The following is an 18,500-nucleotide window of genomic DNA, read 5'->3' on the forward strand; positions in this document are numbered from 1 at the left end:
CTTCTTAATGTGCATGGTCTAACTCATGTTCTTAGTTAAAAAGACCCCAAATACACAAACTCCTGCACTTGTTCAAGGGGAACAACCTGCACCAGAACATTTGCCCCAACCAGATGACAAGTTACTTACCTTCGGTAACGATGTATCAGTAAGAGACATGGGTTAGTTATAGATTCCTTACCTTAGAATTACCCCCAGGCGTCAGACTGGATCAGGAGCATTTTTCTCTTAGCAGTACCCCTGCGCGTCGATAGGTGACATTGTTCGTCTCCGCGTCTGTCGTAAGCGTCGTGGATGCCGGGATGACGTTGTGGTGCCTACTTAGATGCTGCCCCTGCGCACTGATGTCAGTACTGACACAACTTTCCACGCACGAAGTGCAGAGCCATGAAACACACTGACCACTGGTACGCTACAACTAGGGACCTGTAAGGGTGTCCCTATCCCTAGAAGTCAGTTTGCAGAGCGGGGAGAATGGGTCGGGCGGAAAGTAATCTATAACTAACCTATATCTCTTACGGATGCATCATTACCAAAGGTAAGTAACTTGTTCATCTGAAAGAGACAGTTAGTTATAGATTCCTAACCTTAGAATAGATACCCCAGCAATACCAAGCCCGGAGGAGGGTCTGCAAACCAAGTTCACACCAGAAAGTCCTGGAGGACATAAGGGGCAAAATAGCCGTCCCTCCGGACTTGGCTGTGCAGGCAGTAATGTCTGGTGAACGTGTGCATAGATGCCCACCTTGCCGCCTGGCAAACATCAAGGAGTGGGACTCCACGTCGAAATACAGTAGTTGCTGCAGTAGCCCTAGTGGAATGAGCACACAGCCCCTCCTTTTTCACTAAAGCATAACATATTTTAATACAAAGGACAACCCATCGGTAGATGGTGCGCTTTTGGACAGCCCGACCTTTCTTGGCACCCACATAGCCAACGAAGAGTTGATCATCCACCCAGAAAGCTTTGGTGCGGTCAAGGTAGAAGGACGCGCACGTTTAGAGTGCGCTGTCCTTCTAGAGTCTCTACTCCTCCTTGGAAGGGTGTAGAGGTGAGAAAAAGGTGGGCAAGGTGATCATTTGTTCTATGTGAAAAGGTGTAACCACTTTAGGAAGGAAAGAGGGTCTCGACCCAAGCACTACTTTGTCCGGCTGCACAAAGAAAGGGGGCTTAGAAGAAAGAGCCTGAAGCTCACTTACCCTGCAAGCAGAGGTGATGGCAACAAGAAAAGTAGTTTTCAGGGTAAGGAGCATGAGAGGAAAGTTATGAAGAGGATCGAAGGGCGCACACATAAGATAAGTTAAAACAAGATTCAAGTCCCGCTGGAGCATTATGAAAAGAGATGGAGGAAAGAGATGAATAATGCCCTTAAAGAATCTGTTTATAATAGGGGACTTGAATAAAGAGGGCTGATCTGGTAGCCGAAGGAAAGCAGAAATAGCTGCAAGACAGCCTTTTAGAGTGCCCAGAGCAGAGCCCTGCTGGCCAAAGAAAGGATGAACAAAAGAACTTCAGAAATAGGGGCAGAGAGGGGATCCACAGACTTTGCTGTGCTCCATGCCACAAACTTATTCCATTGACAGGTGTATACCGTTTTCGTGGAGAGACGCCTGACTGTCAAGATGACATTACAGACTTCAGGCGGAAGGTCAAAAGCTGTTAACTATTGCCACTCAAACTCCACGCAAGGAGGTGGAGGCTGGACAGGTTCGTTTAGAGGACCGTCCCCTGCTGCTGCAACCGAAGATCCTCCCGAAGGGGCCGTCTGATCATAGGATTGTTGGCCATGCTCAGGAGCTTGGGGTACCAGAGTCTTCATGCCCAGTCCGTAGCCACAAGAATGAATTGGGCCTGGTCGCGCTTGATCTTCAGCACTCTGGGCAGAAGTGGTACAGGCGAAAAGGCGTACAGGAGGCCGCAACTAAACTAGCGAAGAAAGGTGTCACCGAGCGAGTGCCGCCTTGGAAACTCCAACGCGCAAACCTGCTGACATTCCGCATTCTCTTTGGTGGCGAGCAGATCTAACCAATGCTTTTCACACCACTGAAAGAGACCTTGCACCACCTCCAAGTGAAGACGCCATTCGTGATCTACCAGGCCCTGACAGCTGAGTTTGTCCGCCCTCGCATTCAATGAACCTGCCAGGTGTTGAAGCACCAGGGTCATGCCCTAATGTTCCAGCCATGTCCAAAGGCGCAGAGCCTCTTGACATAGGGTCCACGACCCCACCCCGCCTTGTTTGTTGCAGTACCACATGACGGTGGTGTTGTCTGTGAATACCTGCACTACCTTCCACTTGAGGGAAGGAAGGAATGCCTTCAGTGCCTGGTCCGTTAACCACTACTGCAGTTGTTGTGCAGTGTCGAACAAGTTACTTACCTTCGGTAACGATGTATCTGTAAGAAACATTAGTTAGTTAGATTCCTCACCTTAGAATATCCCCAGACGTCAGACTGGATCCGGAAGATTTTTGTAGCAATATCCCTTGCGCGTCGCTAGGCGTCGTCTGTGGCTCCGCGTCCGTCGTTGGCGTCGTGCGCCGGAATGACGTCGTCGGAGTACTTAGACGCCGCCCTCGCGCGCTGACGTCAGTTCTTGTACATAGCTTTCCGCGCCAGGATCGCAGAGCCATGCAAGAGACCGACACTGGTGCCAAAAAATCTAGGGCCCTGAAAGGAATAGCCTTAACCCTAGATGTCAGTTCGCAGAACGGGGAGGATGGGTGGGTCGGTGAGGAATCTAACTAACTAGTGTTTCTTACAGATACATCGTTACCGAAGGTAAGTAACTTGTTCATCTGAAAGAAACACGTTAGTTAGATTCCTCACCTTCGGATAGATACCCAAGCAATACCAACCCCGGTGGTGGGTCTGCGAACCAAGATCACACCAGAAAGTCCTGGAGGACAGAACGGCCAAAGAAGCCATCCCTCCGGACTTGGTTGTCTAGGCAATAATGCCTGGTAAACGTGTGCAGCGAAGCCCACGTCGCCGCCTGACAGATGTCCTGCAAAGGGACTCCCCGTCCCAAAGCAGTAGTAGCCGCCGTGGCCCGAGTAGAATGGGCTCGCAGCCCAACAGGAGGGTCCTTTTTTGCCAAGGAATAACAGATTTTTATACACAAAATGACCCACCGGGAGATGGTCCGTTTGTGTACCGTTTTTCCCTTCTTTGCACCCAACGAAAAGCTGGTCGTCCACTCAGAACTGTTTTGTGCGGTCCAAATAAAAGGAGAGCGCACGTTTTGGGTCCAGACGGTGGAGCCGCTCTTCCTCTTTGGAAGGATGCGGAGGCGGAAAGAAGGTGGGCAATGTGACAGATTGCCCAAGATGAAAGGGGGTCACCACTTTCGGTAGAAAGGAAGGACGAGGCCGAAGGACAACCTTCCGGATGAACAGATAGAAAAGGAGGCTTTGACGATAGAGCCTGGAGCTCACTCACCCGTCTAGCCAAGGTGATGGCTACCAGGAAAGCAGTCTTAAGAGTGAAAAGACGAAGAGGACAATTGTGAAGAGGCTCAAAGGGAGCGCACATCAGGAATGTTAAGACAAGATTCAAGTCCCACTGAGGCATTACGAAAGGGACAGGAGGGAACGTGTGAGTAATGCCTTTAAGAAAGCATGACACTACAGGGGACTTGAAAAGAGAGGGCTGATCAGGAAGCCGTAAGAAGGCAGAGATGGCAGCAAGATAACCTTTCAAGGTGCCCAGGGCAGAGCCCTGCCGGGCCAAAGAAAGAAGAAAGAGCAGAACCTCAGAAAGAGGGGCGGAAAGGGGATCCACAGCCTTTGCTGTGCACCATGCCACAAACTTGTTCCACCGGCAGGCGTATACCGTCTTTGTGGAGGGACGCCTGGCTGCCAGAATGACATCACAGACTTCAGGAGGCAAGTCAAATGGCATCAACTGCCGCCGCTAAATCTCCACGCATGGAGGTGGAGGCTGGACAGGTTTGGGTGGAGGACCGTCCCCTGCTGCTGCGACAGAAGATCCTCCCGAAGGGGCAGACGTATCGGAGGATCGGTCAACATACTGAGTAGCTCGGGATACCAGTACCTTCGTGCCCAATCCGGAGCCACCAAGATGACTTGGGCCCGGTCGCGCCTGATCTTCTTCAGCACTCTGGGCAGAAGTGGTATAGGCGGAAAGGCGTACAACAGACCGCAACTCCACTCGCGACGAAAAGCGTCGCCGAGCGAGTGCCGCCTTGGAAATTCCAACGCGCAGAACTGCTGACATTGCGCGTTCTCGTCGGTGGCGAATAGATCTAACCAAGGCTCTCCCCACTGCTGAAAGAGACCTTGCGCCACCTCGGAGTTCAGACGCCATTCGTGATCCATCATGCACCGGCGGCTGAGTTCGTCTGCTCTGGCGTTCAGAGAGCCCGCCAGATATTGAACCACCAGGGTGATGCCCTGGTGTTCCAGCCATGTCCAGAGGCACAGAGCCTCCTGACAAAGGGTCCACGACCCCACCCCGCCCGGTTTGTTGCAGTACCACATGGCGGTGGTGTTGTCCGTGAACACCTGCACGACACTTCCCCGGACAGAGGGAAGGAAGGCTTTCAGTGCAAGTCGAATCGCTCTCAGCTCCAACAGGTTGATGTGGAGGCGAGAATCCGCCGGAGACCAGAGGCCTCTGATCTCCGCCTCTCCCATATGGCCACCCCATCCCAGGAGGGACGCATCCGTCACTACGACATGCTCCGGTAGGGGTAGGGAGAGGCTCTTGCCCATGACCCAATCGCGGTCCGTGAGCCACCACTGCAACTGCTGTGCAGTGCCCTCCGAGATCAAGACATGGTCGGACAGGTTGCCGTGATGCTGGGCCCACTGAAACTTCAGGTCCCACTGCAGAGCCCGCATGCGCTGCCTGGCGTGATGCACTAGTAGGATGCAGGAGGCCATCAGCCCCAGAAGCCGCAACACTAGCCTGACCGAAACCCAGGATAGAGGCCGAAAGATGGGAATCAGGGCCTGTATATCCCAAACCCGCTGTTCCGGTGGATGAACCCGGAACTGCGCCGAATCGAGAACCGCTCAGATGAAGAGGAGCTTCTAAGAGGGGCTCAGGTGTGACTTCGGCACGTTGATGGAAAACCTCAGCAAATGCAGGAGATCCGCCGTAGTCTGGAGGTGGGAGACGACTGTCTGGGGCGAGCCCGCCTTCAACAACCAGTCGTCGAGATCGGGGAAGACTGAAACCCCTGATCTGCGCAGATGAGCTGCGACCACCGCCATCACTTTCGTGAACACCCGAGGGGCACTGGTAAGGCCGAAGGGGAGCACGGTGAACTGAAAGTGCTCCTGACCCACCGTGAACCGCAGGTAACGCCGGTGGGCCGGCAGGACGGGGATATGGAAATATGCGTCCTGCAAGTCCAACGCTACCATCCAGTCTCCAGGGCAGCTAGAACCTGAGCCAAAGTCAACATTTTGAACCATTCCTTCCGGAGGAAGGCATTGACGTTCCTGAGGTCCAAGATAGGGCGTAGGCCTCCTTTGCCCTTCTTGGGAACCAGAAAGTAGTGGGAATAACAACCACAACCTACTTCTGGGCTCGGAACGCGCTCGACGGCCTCTTTGGCCAAGAGGGCCGAAGCTTCCTCTCGCAGAAGATTCAAATGATCCTCCGAGATACGGTGGTGCTGCGATGGCATGGCTGGAGGGGTCGTCTCGAAGGGGAGGGAGTAGCCCCTGCGGACGATTTGCAGCACCCACCTGTCCGAAGTGATGGTACGCCAGTGGAGCAGGTGATGGCGAACTCTGTCTCCCACTGGCGAGGAATGGGCCTGAAAGCTCGGACTAGGAAGGCTTTGAGACGGATGCTGCCGGGGTGGATGTGGACTGACCGCGTTGTCCTCCAGTCCGCCTCGGCGGAAACCACGTCCGCGACCGCGTGCAGGCTGGTTCTGCGGCCGGTGGCTAGGCGGACGTGAGGAGGTGCCCCTTCCTTGGCCACGAAATGAGCGAAAAGCGGAAGTTTGTGGCGCGGGGCCGAGAGGCCCAAGGACTTGGCCGTAGCCCGGGAGTCCTTGAAGCGAGCCAGCGCACTGTGCGCTTTCTCACCAAAAAGGCGAGTGCCATAAAAAGGCATGTCCATGAGAGTGCTCTGGACATCCCCTGAAAAGGACGTGGACCGCAGCCAGGCGTGACGTCGAAGCGCCACCGTGGTAGAAATCGCCCTACCCAGCGAGTCCGTAGTGTTGAGTCCACATCGGATTGCATGGCGCGCTGCATCTCTCCCATCGGCCAGAGCTGAGGAAAGTCGTGCCCGGGCCTCCTCCGGGCACAGGGGCAGCACGTCCTCCACCGTATCCCACAGAGAGTGGGAATAACGGTCCAAGAGACAGGCGGTGTTCAAAGACCGCAGGCCCAAACTGAGCGAGGAGAACAGCTTTTTACCAAACTGTTCCAGTCTCTTGGAATCCCGGTCCGGAGGAGCGGACAAGAAGGAGGATTGGGAGGTAGAGGCCTGGATAACCAGACTCTCGGGGGTGGGGTGTTGGGACAGAAAACTGGGGTCGCCCGGAGCAGGGCGGTGGCGCCTGGCAACGTTCCTATCCACAGGAGGGACTGTGGAGGGCTTGGACCAGGTGCCCTGCAGAACGTCAATGAGGGCCTCATTGAATTGCAGCAGAGGCTCAGTGGAGCATGCAGCAGACTGAAGCACCTCAGTGAGGATGTTAGTCCTCACAGCCACGGCAGGCAGCTCAAGCCCAAGGGCCGCGGCCGCCTTGCGCAGCACCACAGAAAAAGCTGCACCCTCCTCCGAAGCCACAGTCGGAGGAGAGATGAATCCAGTGTCCGGTGAGGTATCCAATCCACTGGCCTCCCCCAGTTCATCTGCCCAGTCCTGAGAAAGTTGCCCCTGAAGGGCCATAGGGTCCTCAGACCCCTCCTATTCGCCCCCGTCATCCGATTCCTGGTAAACAGGAGGAATGATCGGAGCCGGTCGATAGACAATATGTGTCTCTAGCGGCATCGGATGCGGCGTCGGATGCGGCGTCGGGCGGCGCCGCATCGGCGTCGGGACCGGACAGGGGCTGAACCGGGGATCGACGTCGACCGGAGTCGGCGTCGGGGGTGGTACCGGTGTCGGCGCCGGCGGAGGAGGTGTGACGAGGTCGACCGGCGTCGGCGGGGGCCCAGGCTCAGGCCCCTCGGGGACCTGCGGCGTCGGGGCCGGAGCCTCCAACGGCGCCGGAGCCGCCGGCACGCGAGGTCGCCCAGTCGAGTCCGCGGGGCCCGAAGGCGCGCCAGCGGGCGTCGACGGCGGGGCCAGGCTCCTCATGGCCGAGAGGAGGGCACTGACCTCCGTCGGCGTCGCGTCAATCCCAGGGACCGGCGGGTATGGGGATTTGCGCGGCGTCTGCGGCTCCAGCAGAGCCGCGGGGTGGAGCCTCCCGGACCCTCGGCCGAGTCGCGCGACCAGCGAGGGGAGTCCGAAGAGCGGTGTCGCCTCTTGGACTTCTTAGAGCGCTTCGACTTACCCGAAGACTTTGAGCCAGACGAGCGACGATGTCGAGTGCGGCTCCGCGACCGATCCTTGGACCTCCTCCTGGACCGGGATCGAGAGGGGCGCGGAGCCGAGTGGCGAAGCTCGAGAAGCTTGCGGGACCGCTCCCGCCTAGCTTTCGAGGTCAGGGCCATACAGTCGGAGCACGACTCCGCGTCGTGGTCAAGGCCCAAGCAGTACAGGCACCGGCGGTGATGATCGGTCACCGACATCAGTCGGTGATAGTCGTCGCAGGCCTCTTGGGCACCAGAAAGTAGCGGGAATAGCAACCACGACCTACTTCTGGCGCAGGAACCCTTTTGATAGCTCTCTTGGCCAAGAGAGCTGGGACTTCCTGGCGGAGAAGCGCCAAATAATCCTCCGACATGCGATCGAAAGACATGGAGCGAGGGGTAGTCTCGAAGGGGAGGGAGTAGCCCCTTAAGACTATTTGCAAAACCCACCTGTCGGACATGATGTATTTCCAGTGGGGGAGGTGATGGTGAATTCTGCCACCCACTTGCCATTGATGGCCCTGAAGGGTCGGACTAAGAGGGTTTAGAGTCTGCTGCAGGTGGGGAAAGGGTGGACTGGCCGGCCCGCTGGCTCCCAGAACCGGAAGGTCGCTGGGTTCCACGTTCGCGGCCACGCAGAGGTTGGGTAGCTTGCATGGACTGGTGGCTGGACTGGGCCGGACGTGGTGGGGTGCCCCTTCCGTAGCCACGAACGGGGCAAAATGCAGCCTGGGGTGGACGAGAAGTGAGGCCCAAGGATCTGGCCGTAGCCCGAGAATCCTTAAAGCGCTCGACCACCGAGTCTGCTCTAATACCAAAAAGGAGACAGCAATCGATGGGCATGTCCAGCAGAGTTGACTGGACATCCCCTGAAACCAAGTGTAGGTCCGAAGGGCTATCGACATGGCAATCGTTCTGCCCAGTGAGTCGGTGGTATCCAGTCCACATCTTATTGTGAATTTGGATGCGTCTCTCCCATTCACCACTGTCTAGGAGAGAAGGGCCCAGGCCTCCTCCGGGCACTGAGGCAGCATTTGAGCGACCGTATCCCAGATAGTATGGGAGTATCGGCCCAAGAGGCACGTGGTATTCACGGACCGCAGTGCGAAGCTGGAGGAAGAGAACATGCGCTTGCCAAGATGATCCAGCTTCTTGGTTTCCCTGTCTGGGGGAGTGGAAGAGAATGCGCCCTTGGAAGAAGAGGCTTGGACCACCAAGCTATCGGGGGAAGGGTGCTGGGTGAGGAAAACTGGGTCACCCGGAGCTGGGCTGTGGCGGCGGGCAATCGTCCTTTCCACAAGAGCCCCTGTGCTGGGCTTGAGGCAGGTGCCCAGAAAGACGTCAGTGAGGGCTTCGTTGAAGGGCAGAAGGGGTTCCAAGGATGTTGCCGCAGGCTGAAGCACCTCTGTCAGGAGATTAGTCCTTACTTCCACAGAAGGGAGCTCCAGGCCCAAGGCCTCGGCTGCCCTTCGCACCACCACAGCGTAAGACGCTCCCTCCTCTGTAGCCACGGTAGAGGGAAAAAGAATGCCAAGATCTGGAGAAGTGTCCACACCACTGGCGTCACCCGGTCCTCTCTGCTGTCCGGCTCGTCAAGATGGTCTGCCCAAGGGTGCAGCAACCCCTCCCAATCCTCATAACCACCTTCTGGACGATAAGGAACAACAGGGATTAATAGGGGAACAAAAGTATCCTCCTGCGTCGGATTCGACATCGATAGACATCGGTCCGGCTCCCGGTCCGTCTCAGGAATGAAGATGGCGTCGGCCGGGGGCACAGCCAACGCCTGGGCCTTCAAACCGGGATCCGCGCCAGGGAAGGTCGAGTACGGTCGACCGGTGTCGATCTGGATTCAGGTCTGGATCCACAGGGGCCCTCCGGTATCGAAGGCCCACGCCCGACAGACTCCGCGGGTCCCAAAGGCGCATTGGCGGAGTCGGGCTGCCCAAAGATACAGTGGATGGCTTCGTAAAATGTAAGAAGTTGGGCAGGGGACGCCCCAGCTCCCAGAAAAGGGGGGGAGGTGCGGAGTCATTCCTGAATCAGGGACCAGGGACGGAGCCTTAGAGCTATGACGCTCTGAATTCCGCATCACGTCAGCCAACCGACGGGGAGAAGGCGAAGAGCGCTGATGCTTCTTCGCCTTCTTCTTGTGCTTCCACTTACCCGAGGATTTCTAAGACTTGGATGAGGTGTGATGGCTCTGCGAGCGGTCTCAAGGCCTTCCCCTCCAGCGAGACTGGGAGGGATGCGGAGCCGACTGCCGGGCCTCCAAGAGCTTTCGGGACCACTGCCGCAAAGACTGTGGATTCATGGCCCGGCAGTTGGAGCACGCTCCAGACACCAAAGGCACATGAGGTGCGGGTCCGTCACAGACCTCAGTTTATGGAAGACCTCGCAATGTTTGAAGCCGTTCCGATGATGGGACATCCCTCGCGCACCAGGAGTAAGCCGAACATGGGAGTGACGCTGAACGACTAACAGCAAGCAGTAGTACTTTAGGATATAGCAAGTGTTAGAGGGGTGGCTCAGCAAAGCTTCCTCCAGGCTCTGATGGCGTGGATGGGCCCGCCCTTTGCCCGGGCTTGACGCAATGACTCGAGGCCCCGCCCCTCAGGCAAATGTTGTCATCTGCGCCTCCTGGCACGGTGACAGTTGGGGGAGTGAGTCCCCTGTGGTACTTTCGCGGTCAGAGAGATAGCGTGCCCCCAACTTGCTGGCTGGATGCTATATACTAATTTTACCCAATGTTGGGTTAGATGAAATGTTTAACTTTAAACTGATGCACATTTCACTATTTTAATGAGGTCAAGCTGCAATGTAATGCTTCGTTAAACTGTTGCATTAGCTACGCTGAATGAAAAAAAGGAATACACATTTAATTTAAAAAGTAGAAACAATTCCACTAACTTTATAATAAAGTTAAACATGGAAACAACACTACTTACTGTTGAATAACAGGCGAGAATCGATCCAGGCCCGATCCAGGCACAAGTTTAATGATCTCACAAATAATACATTGCAATGGATGCATTTAAACATGATCGAGTTACTGACAAAGTGAGTAAAAATACATCACACACTACGTACTTTCGAGCTATAGTGGTCACTCTGATCCGGCGCTGTCCGCTGGAGTGCTGGTACTGCGTCACAAACTGAATTGCACCACGTCCACCTTGAGGAATGGGAGCATTGTGCTAAATTAGGAAGACATAATATGATTAAGTGAATAAGATGGTCGTGTGTTTGTTTTATGATGGAATACATTGATTTCTGTCACTGGTGACGTTTGGAGAAAATTTACAAGCTGGTTTATCATAGCAAACAAGCCCGGTAAACATTAGAAGTGAACTCTTCATGTATGATTTAGACAAGCTCTCCACGGCAAACAGAACACATTGTTATTATGCAAGCAATCAGATAGGGCGATGGAAAAATATAAAGCAATCACTGTACAAACATCGGGTCATTAGCATCAGGTCTTTTATTTTATGTATTCTGAGATCTTATGCAAGGCAGAGTCGAAGGCTAAAACAAAGTGACCATGCTTGCAAAATGGATTATGTGCACCTAAATTCAATTAGTTCAAGACAGCATGATTTTCATTTTAAGCACGAGTTCATGTGTGGAACGGATAAGATATGCAAGTCATTCCAATTGCTTCACGGAACATTAACCAGGGAGTAGCCATACACTGAGGATGGGAAATGTCGGGAAAATAAATGTTTCAAGGTTTTCAAATACATTTCCACTGAAGGTTAGCCTGACTGCCCACAAAATATATACTTTCCTTTTTTCTGTATCCTCAACATAGGAATTACATTACAGTGACCATGAACGACTTTTTAGGGGATGGCAGATAGATCTGTTGTGCATGGGTATATCTAACGGCATCCTCATCAATTTTCCTCGGCCCAGCCCTTTCTGAACATTGAGCTAAATCCATCTCAAGACTCGCACCCAGCAGCCCCAAAGCAAAACCAACAAGCTTTGGACCCTAGTCCTGAGAAAGAGGGAGGTAGGAAAGAGGAGGGTGTGCTGGGGCAGTAAAATGGGTAGCCATGGAAATGTCAGAGTGGTTTGCCATGTGCTGCGCCTGGGGAAGATATGACATATCTCCCTCCTTCAGAAGGTGGTGATGTGGGAGCAAGAAAGGGGAGCAGTAAAGCCCAGCAGTCAAAACGATTCAAGACGAGGTGCACAGATGTCACTAGCTACTACTAAGAACTTATTCCAAGTGCGAAGAGACTTTGTTTCTTATTGCAGAGGCATTCTGAAGTCAACAAATAATCTAGATGAAAGGTTGGGATCTGCAGTTTGATGTCCTCTTCTTTAGGTGTGATCAGATCTGAACGGGTGAATACCACAGTCTTATCACTAAGCATGATCTATCAATTGGCCAATGCCTGGTGACTCAGAATATTAAATCGAATGAGCCACAGGCCTGAACAAAGCAAAGTATTTTTCAAGATCCTTCTGAATATTACACAGAAATCTTCAAGTCTTATCTAAGGTGGTACAGAGTTCCCTAATGAGGAGACCCTGAAACACACAGCTCTTCGACCAAATCGTTTGTAGCGAGTCAGCTGTACAATCAGGAGATTGAGGTACGTGGACCAAGGGCATCAGGATTGCTGATCAGGAACAAACACAGCAGGGTATCCTGGTGAGCGGTCATGTAATGTCTTGTGAGTCCTAAAGTATGATCTTCTTTTCATCAACAAGCAATAGGGATAGATTAGTGATGATGTGCTTGGGGATGGCATCTCAGATTGAACAGATGAGCAGGACTATTCTGAATTATTTGCAATTATAATTACAATAATACAAACAGCGTATTTACTCTATGAGCTGGAGAGATTTGTTCTGAGCAGCAAACACTAGGAAGGACCCTTCAAAGCAGAGTAAATTGCAGGAAAGCTGATTTCAACACTGCTTTAGTTTAGGTAACAGTATACCCAGGCTACGGACTTTCTTTGCCGATAATAGGGGGGAGGGGGCAATAGAAGTGAGGCGGTAGGGTAGGGGAAGTATACAGGGCCTATGCGTATGAATACAACATTCAGGCAAAACCAGCTTTGCGGATTTGAGTGCTGTACCTGTGTCAGGCAATGAGCCGCATCTGAACATTTCCCACATTGCTCTTCCAGTTTAAGCTAGATCTGTGTATAATCAGGGTAAATATGTTAGCTGGTCTTTTGTGTATTAGTATACGAGGGCGGGCCCCACAGTATTGGCAGTTCTACGGAGTGACAAGCTCAATTAACCTTAATGAGCGAGGAAGGAATCAAAGAAAGTGAACTCTGTTCTGTCTATGCTTGATGACTTTGCAAAGATGTCACAAAGCGCAGTGAAGTCAATGGTATCAAATGCAATTGGGATGTCCAAAATTATCAAGACATAGGAATTTCCGTGTTTCATTAATTGATTAAATGTTCAAAAGCGCCGTCTCAGTTTTGAGACAAGGTAAGAATCCTGACTGCAAATTGCCATCGTCGTTGCGGTGCGAGAAGAATAAGCGGTAAACAACTGTTTTCAATGTCTTTGCAACACAAGGTAAGCATGGTAGCATGAAACACTGCCAAGATTAAAAGATTGTTTTGCAGTAATTTCATGCATGCAAGTTTAAGTGTTACCTAGCTTTGCTTTCTGTATTTGGGGTTAATACTGCCAGCCATTCAGTGCTATATGGAGGAAGCGCTCAGAAATCCAAGGCTGACTGACACCTCTATGAATAGAATGAGAATCTAGCTTTAAGGCGAAGCACACAGTTCTAACAGGGCTTCAAACATCTCTTTGATGTCTGCGTTGCCTCCAACACTTTGACCTCTAAAACCCCAAACTCAAATGCACAGAAGCTCAGCTGGTGCAACTGTATTTTACATGAAACCTGGTTCTAGTGTGCATGGCCAAGTAAATCATTCAGTTGGCTAATGTTTCATTTGTCCATAACATATGCACGTATACATGCATAAGAATTGAGTTAAGTAACCAAGAGGAAAGATAAACTGTTGCAATCGTGCAAAAGACAAAGATTAACACAAATATGTGCCAGAGGTAAATAACAAGTACCCTGATACAATTAGGTCCCTTCAATAAAAACACCCAAATTAATCCAAGAAATGTTCATAGAGGAAATGCTCCCAGGAGAAGCCCAGAAACTGCAAATCCAATGTTCTCTTCCTTATAGCAGCTGAAAAAAGAAATCTAGGGGTCAGGGGTGAATTTTGTCGTGTTGTTTAATTCCCCTTTTCCCGCACCCACTAGTTCCAATAAGCAGACACAGTTGACCAACTGCAGACAAAATAAGAAACCAGATACTACTTGAACTCCTGACTCCCATGTGGGTCTTAGACTCAGTGGGGTTAAAATCTTCTCAGTTGCCCAATAGCTTCAACATCTCACACAGGTTCTTACCTCACAGTAGGAAATGTATGGGCAAGAAACTCCAGCAGGGTAAATGGACACTTATGATGTCACTTATATGGAGTTTATCCAAAACGGAAATGATCTTCTTTCATGTTACTTCTGCATCTGTCTACCTTCTCTACCTTATTATTCCTCTCATTCATATTTTATCCCTACGTGAGCCAGAAACCTGGAAGTGCATTTCAACACACAGATGAACATGGACACATATATAAAAAAACAGCCACAGCAACTAAAATTTAAAAAATCCGTCCATACATTCCCTTACTCACAGTCAAGACACTGATATCTTTACTCTCCTTTAATAAACTTGATTACTGTAACAGCCTTCTTGTGGATCTCCCCCATATTCTCTTACCCTATTAGACAAGGTACTAAACATAACCTTCCAAAACTCATCCCCGGCTCCTCATACGATCACCAAGCAAGTTGGCTACCAGCTAAATATAGAGCTCTACAAAAGTTAGTGATCCTGGTCTTCAAAACCAGTGACGGCTCCTCTTTTAACTGCATCTCCCCAATTATAGCAGATGCATCCTAACTCGTAACCTGTGATTGCTCTACTTTAATCTTCTGGTTCATTCAAAAATTACATGTGCAGCTTCCAGACTTTACTTCTTGGATTTACTGGGACCCTTGCACAGGAACTCTCTATTGCATGAAATATTCTGTATCTCTCTGCTAATGTCCTTCAAGCTGAAAGATCACTTCAAATTAACTAAGTCCTAATTATCAACTACTCACCAACCCAACTTTCTTACCGAATCTAGCATTGTAAATATGCACACATTCCCCCCTATCCCAGCATAGTTGTCTTTACCCACACGTTCGCGTGGCCCGACTTCGGATGCGAGGGCTCTTTGTGTGATAGATATTATTAGGAATTGGGAGTTTGCCCTCGCTGGTCCATTAAACCTCCTCAGGCTCCCCTTGTATGACTTCATGTATATTAAAGATCCACCATCAATAAATTCCATAACCTCTCATCCTAACTGATTACTGCTTATGTACCGTGCAATGGTTCCTAAGTAGAGCATTCCTTGCTGAAACACGTTTTGCAATTATTTAAAAAAAAAACCAATACATTAAACTGGTGAAGCATAACTTCAAAAAGTCACTGGGAAACTGTGAAGTTCAAAGCTCATATGATAGCAGACTGAAAGTACATACTCCTGACAGCAGAACACATCACCACAAAGGTTCTCAGGTCAACAAAAAAAGTGAACCATGAGACACTCTAAAGAATAATGCCAGGGCATCATCATAATATAAGCCAGGTCGTTGAAGGGTCAGACTCTAGGACATAAAGGTTCTGAACATTGGCCAATACAACCTCCCTTCAAGTTTAGGGATGCGCAATCACTAAGCCAACATACAATCCAACCTAAAATTGGTATTGATTGCGGGGGCAAGGTGAAGCTGCAACATTACTTCTTGTATTCCGTTTCTTTTTTGATCAATGGTCTTCACACTTTTCCTTGAAATCTTCAGGGCTTTCGGCTCCTATCCCAGAATGACCTTTCACCTTTTTATCTCTTGATATTCTGGATTTATGTCAAGACTGCTGCTTCTCACAGATCTCCCTTATAAGCTCTACCTACTCTGATTTGTATTATTCAAGTGCTCCTTGGTGCTTGAGTTTCTATCTTCAGTTCAGCCCTTAGAGCAGCAGACGTTTTGAGAATGTCGGGACAGCTAATTTACTATTCTAATCCAGGTCCTAGAATATTGGGGGAAAGTACAGCACCAGAATAGTCCAGGAGGCTTATTGACTATTATTCCAACTAGACGCCTGGAATATCACAGGGGAAGTTAGAAATTCCTCACATAATGTAAAACAGGGGTAAAGTGTTGCAGTTTAATTCTCAGGGCAGTCTTGGTGGCTGCTGCCCTGATGGAGGAGATCCTGTATGCAATGCAATAAACTAGGAATTATCTGCAGGTCCGTGAACCCTATGTTACTAAGTAAATTTCAATTATTACATACTATGGGTAGGATCAGAATATTCACTGTGATACATATTTCACGAGAAATCAGAAAAGAGGTCGTGTTGCTGACGGTGGTGATTGCATGGCAGCTTGACGATATCAAGGATGTTGATACGGGAATCACAGAGTAAAATATAAGCTGTAATTTAGGAATAACTTAAACCCACCAACAATTACAAAAAACACAAAGCAGCAAGCATAGTGGGATGGATGTTGCAAGCACAAGTCAGTAACTTGTAAAATGCAGTGTATGCTTCCTAAACTCATGCACGAAGATGCCTTCCTTTTCATCTACCTATTATCTTTACATTTCACATTGATCATTTGTCCCTTCACCATGTAAATGTATTTTCTTTTACATCGGACAGTGAGCCAGCGTCTATTTCCTTGTAATATGTGCTTACTTTCAAGAATTACCACTCAACCTCGTTCTATTTTCTACTCTACCTCCGGGGGGCCAAAAGAACAGTATCTATGTCTTACTCTGCCTTCAGAGGGCCAGAGAGTCAGAAAGAACAGAATTGTAAGATTCCATTTAAAGTTTTAGAGTTAGTCCAGGTTCAATCAGTTAAGCACTCATTTGTTTCTGGGTAGTAGCTGGACTCTGTGCCTTCCTTCATCCTACTAATACGATCCCCTGAATGCATTTGGTGTTTCAGGGAAGGGTTGCAGCAGTTGCTATATACGTACTTGCCTCGTCGCCACAAAGCCCTTAAACATAAACAAACGATGGGAATTTTTTTCAGAAACGGCGGTAGATAAGAACCTGATACAAAGTCATCCTGAAGACCCTACATCAGATCAGGAGAGGTCATTCTTATGAAGGAGGAACAGTCCTCCACCCCAGACTGCTTAAGCAGCGCGCTTGAATTCTGCACACAGTTCTATCACCAAGGATTCCTTTAATACACAATCTGGCCCTAAAACCAGCCATGGAACGGCCTGCAAAAGGAGAGCTCTCATTAAATGTATAATTATAATAACCTCCTATGCTCACATCAATTGTATTCCCAACAGATTATAAGAAGGCACACAACAAAACATGAGCGCAGGTGATTTGTTAATCTGTGAGTTTGTGTCACCTCAATTAAATGCGCTTCAATTAACTGATTGACATCAGAGATAATCTTTGTAATAAACCGCTATATAAATCTATAAAAATGATAAATGCCAGCTGCAGTAAACATGCTTCAGGTTATTTTAGGACCAGCAGAGGTTATTACAATAGAACACGTAAACCATGCCAAATACACCTTTATTCAGAACTCCAAACCAGTTTGTAGTCAGCCGTCTACTACCGGCTCTGTAAGACTATCAACGCACTGACCACTGAATAACCACAGAAGCATTGTAGTGAATGATCTCAGAGTAGCTGAGAACGCCATAGGACTTCCAGGTTACTTGCACTTTCCAACTCTTTTGAATAAACAAGCGAGCAAGAAGCTTGCAGCCAGTAATCATTAACTGGAAACTAAGTTTGCTTAAATGTTTTCACCTTTTTTTACTGCACCCCTCCGCCTATCCACCACTGTTACCTGCCTCCGAGAGCGTACAGTGATGGCCTTTCCTGCACAAACAAACTCCTGGAAATTAATTTAATTGACATTTTAACAGAGCTGCTTTTATTTGTATGTATGTTTTTAGATGCGTGATGCACCCACGTATATAGGTATTTTTTATATATTACTGTACACTTCTATCTAAAACTGTAGCAGCGCACTTCCATTTCTTTATCTGAAATGCACGTTTGTATAGATGCATTTTGTTTTTATTTTACTGTACACTCATACCGATGCTTTAACTGTAAAGCGCTATCGCCTATGGGCCAGGCTTGCGCTATATAAAAACGTTAATAAGTCGAGCACAGCAAACTACTTCTAATTCTAGATACCCTGGAAAACAGACACTATGCACCATACTCCTTAGCCCTCCTGTCCAACCCACTCCACACAATCTGACATTTCTATGCATCTCCCTTCCACAGGTACAGGTTAATGGGCTAGGTATATACAGATATATACTCCCCATGATCACCTGAAGCAGGGGTACTATAGGTGTGCGTTTGTACGACGCTGTGCTTGCCACGCGTGAATTAGCAGCCATGTGTTTAGATGATGCACTCTGAGTAACAGCTCATCTTGTGCACCCATGTTTCACTGTCGCTTGCCTCTCACTGTGGATAGAGGGGATGGGGATAGAGGGCGTGTGTGGTCAGTGACAGGCGACACTGTCCATGCCTCCTGCCTCCGCAGAACGGGATGGATGAAGGCCGCTGTGAACTCGGTCAAAAGTGTACCTATCCCAGTGACTATCTTCTCCCCAGAACAAAGACCATTCTCAAAAGGTGGCACACGTGGTGTTACATGAATGACTTGTATTTGGATGAGGATTCCATTTAAAAAGAAGCTTGGAACTGACCAGGTGCGAGGTGCCTAAACACAAAGCAAATACCTTTTACAAACACATGGAGCAGATACCGCCTTAGCATGAAGGTACAATTTCAACTGGAAATTAAAAAATATTAATTAGTAAGAACAAAAAAAGAGTGGAGCATCTGCGAGAAAGGGCAAT

The 18,500-nt window shown here is 49.7% G+C and overlaps 1 protein-coding gene across 1 annotated transcript in view; it reads right to left on the bottom strand.

The window, feature by feature from the left end:
* SEC23A (SEC23 homolog A, COPII component) overlaps positions 1-18,500 on the bottom strand; it is a 989,636-nt gene that overhangs the window by 358,478 nt on the left and 612,658 nt on the right. The window contains exon 13 of the mRNA XM_085626924.1: positions 10,602-10,708. Within this exon, the coding sequence (XP_085483050.1) occupies positions 10,602-10,708 (107 nt within the window). The remainder of the gene's footprint in view (positions 1-10,601; positions 10,709-18,500) is intronic.

The sequence above is a fragment of the Triturus cristatus genome, chromosome 9 (genome assembly GCF_964204655.1).
Source record: "Triturus cristatus chromosome 9, aTriCri1.1, whole genome shotgun sequence".
NCBI classification, from domain to species: domain Eukaryota; kingdom Metazoa; phylum Chordata; class Amphibia; order Caudata; family Salamandridae; genus Triturus; species Triturus cristatus.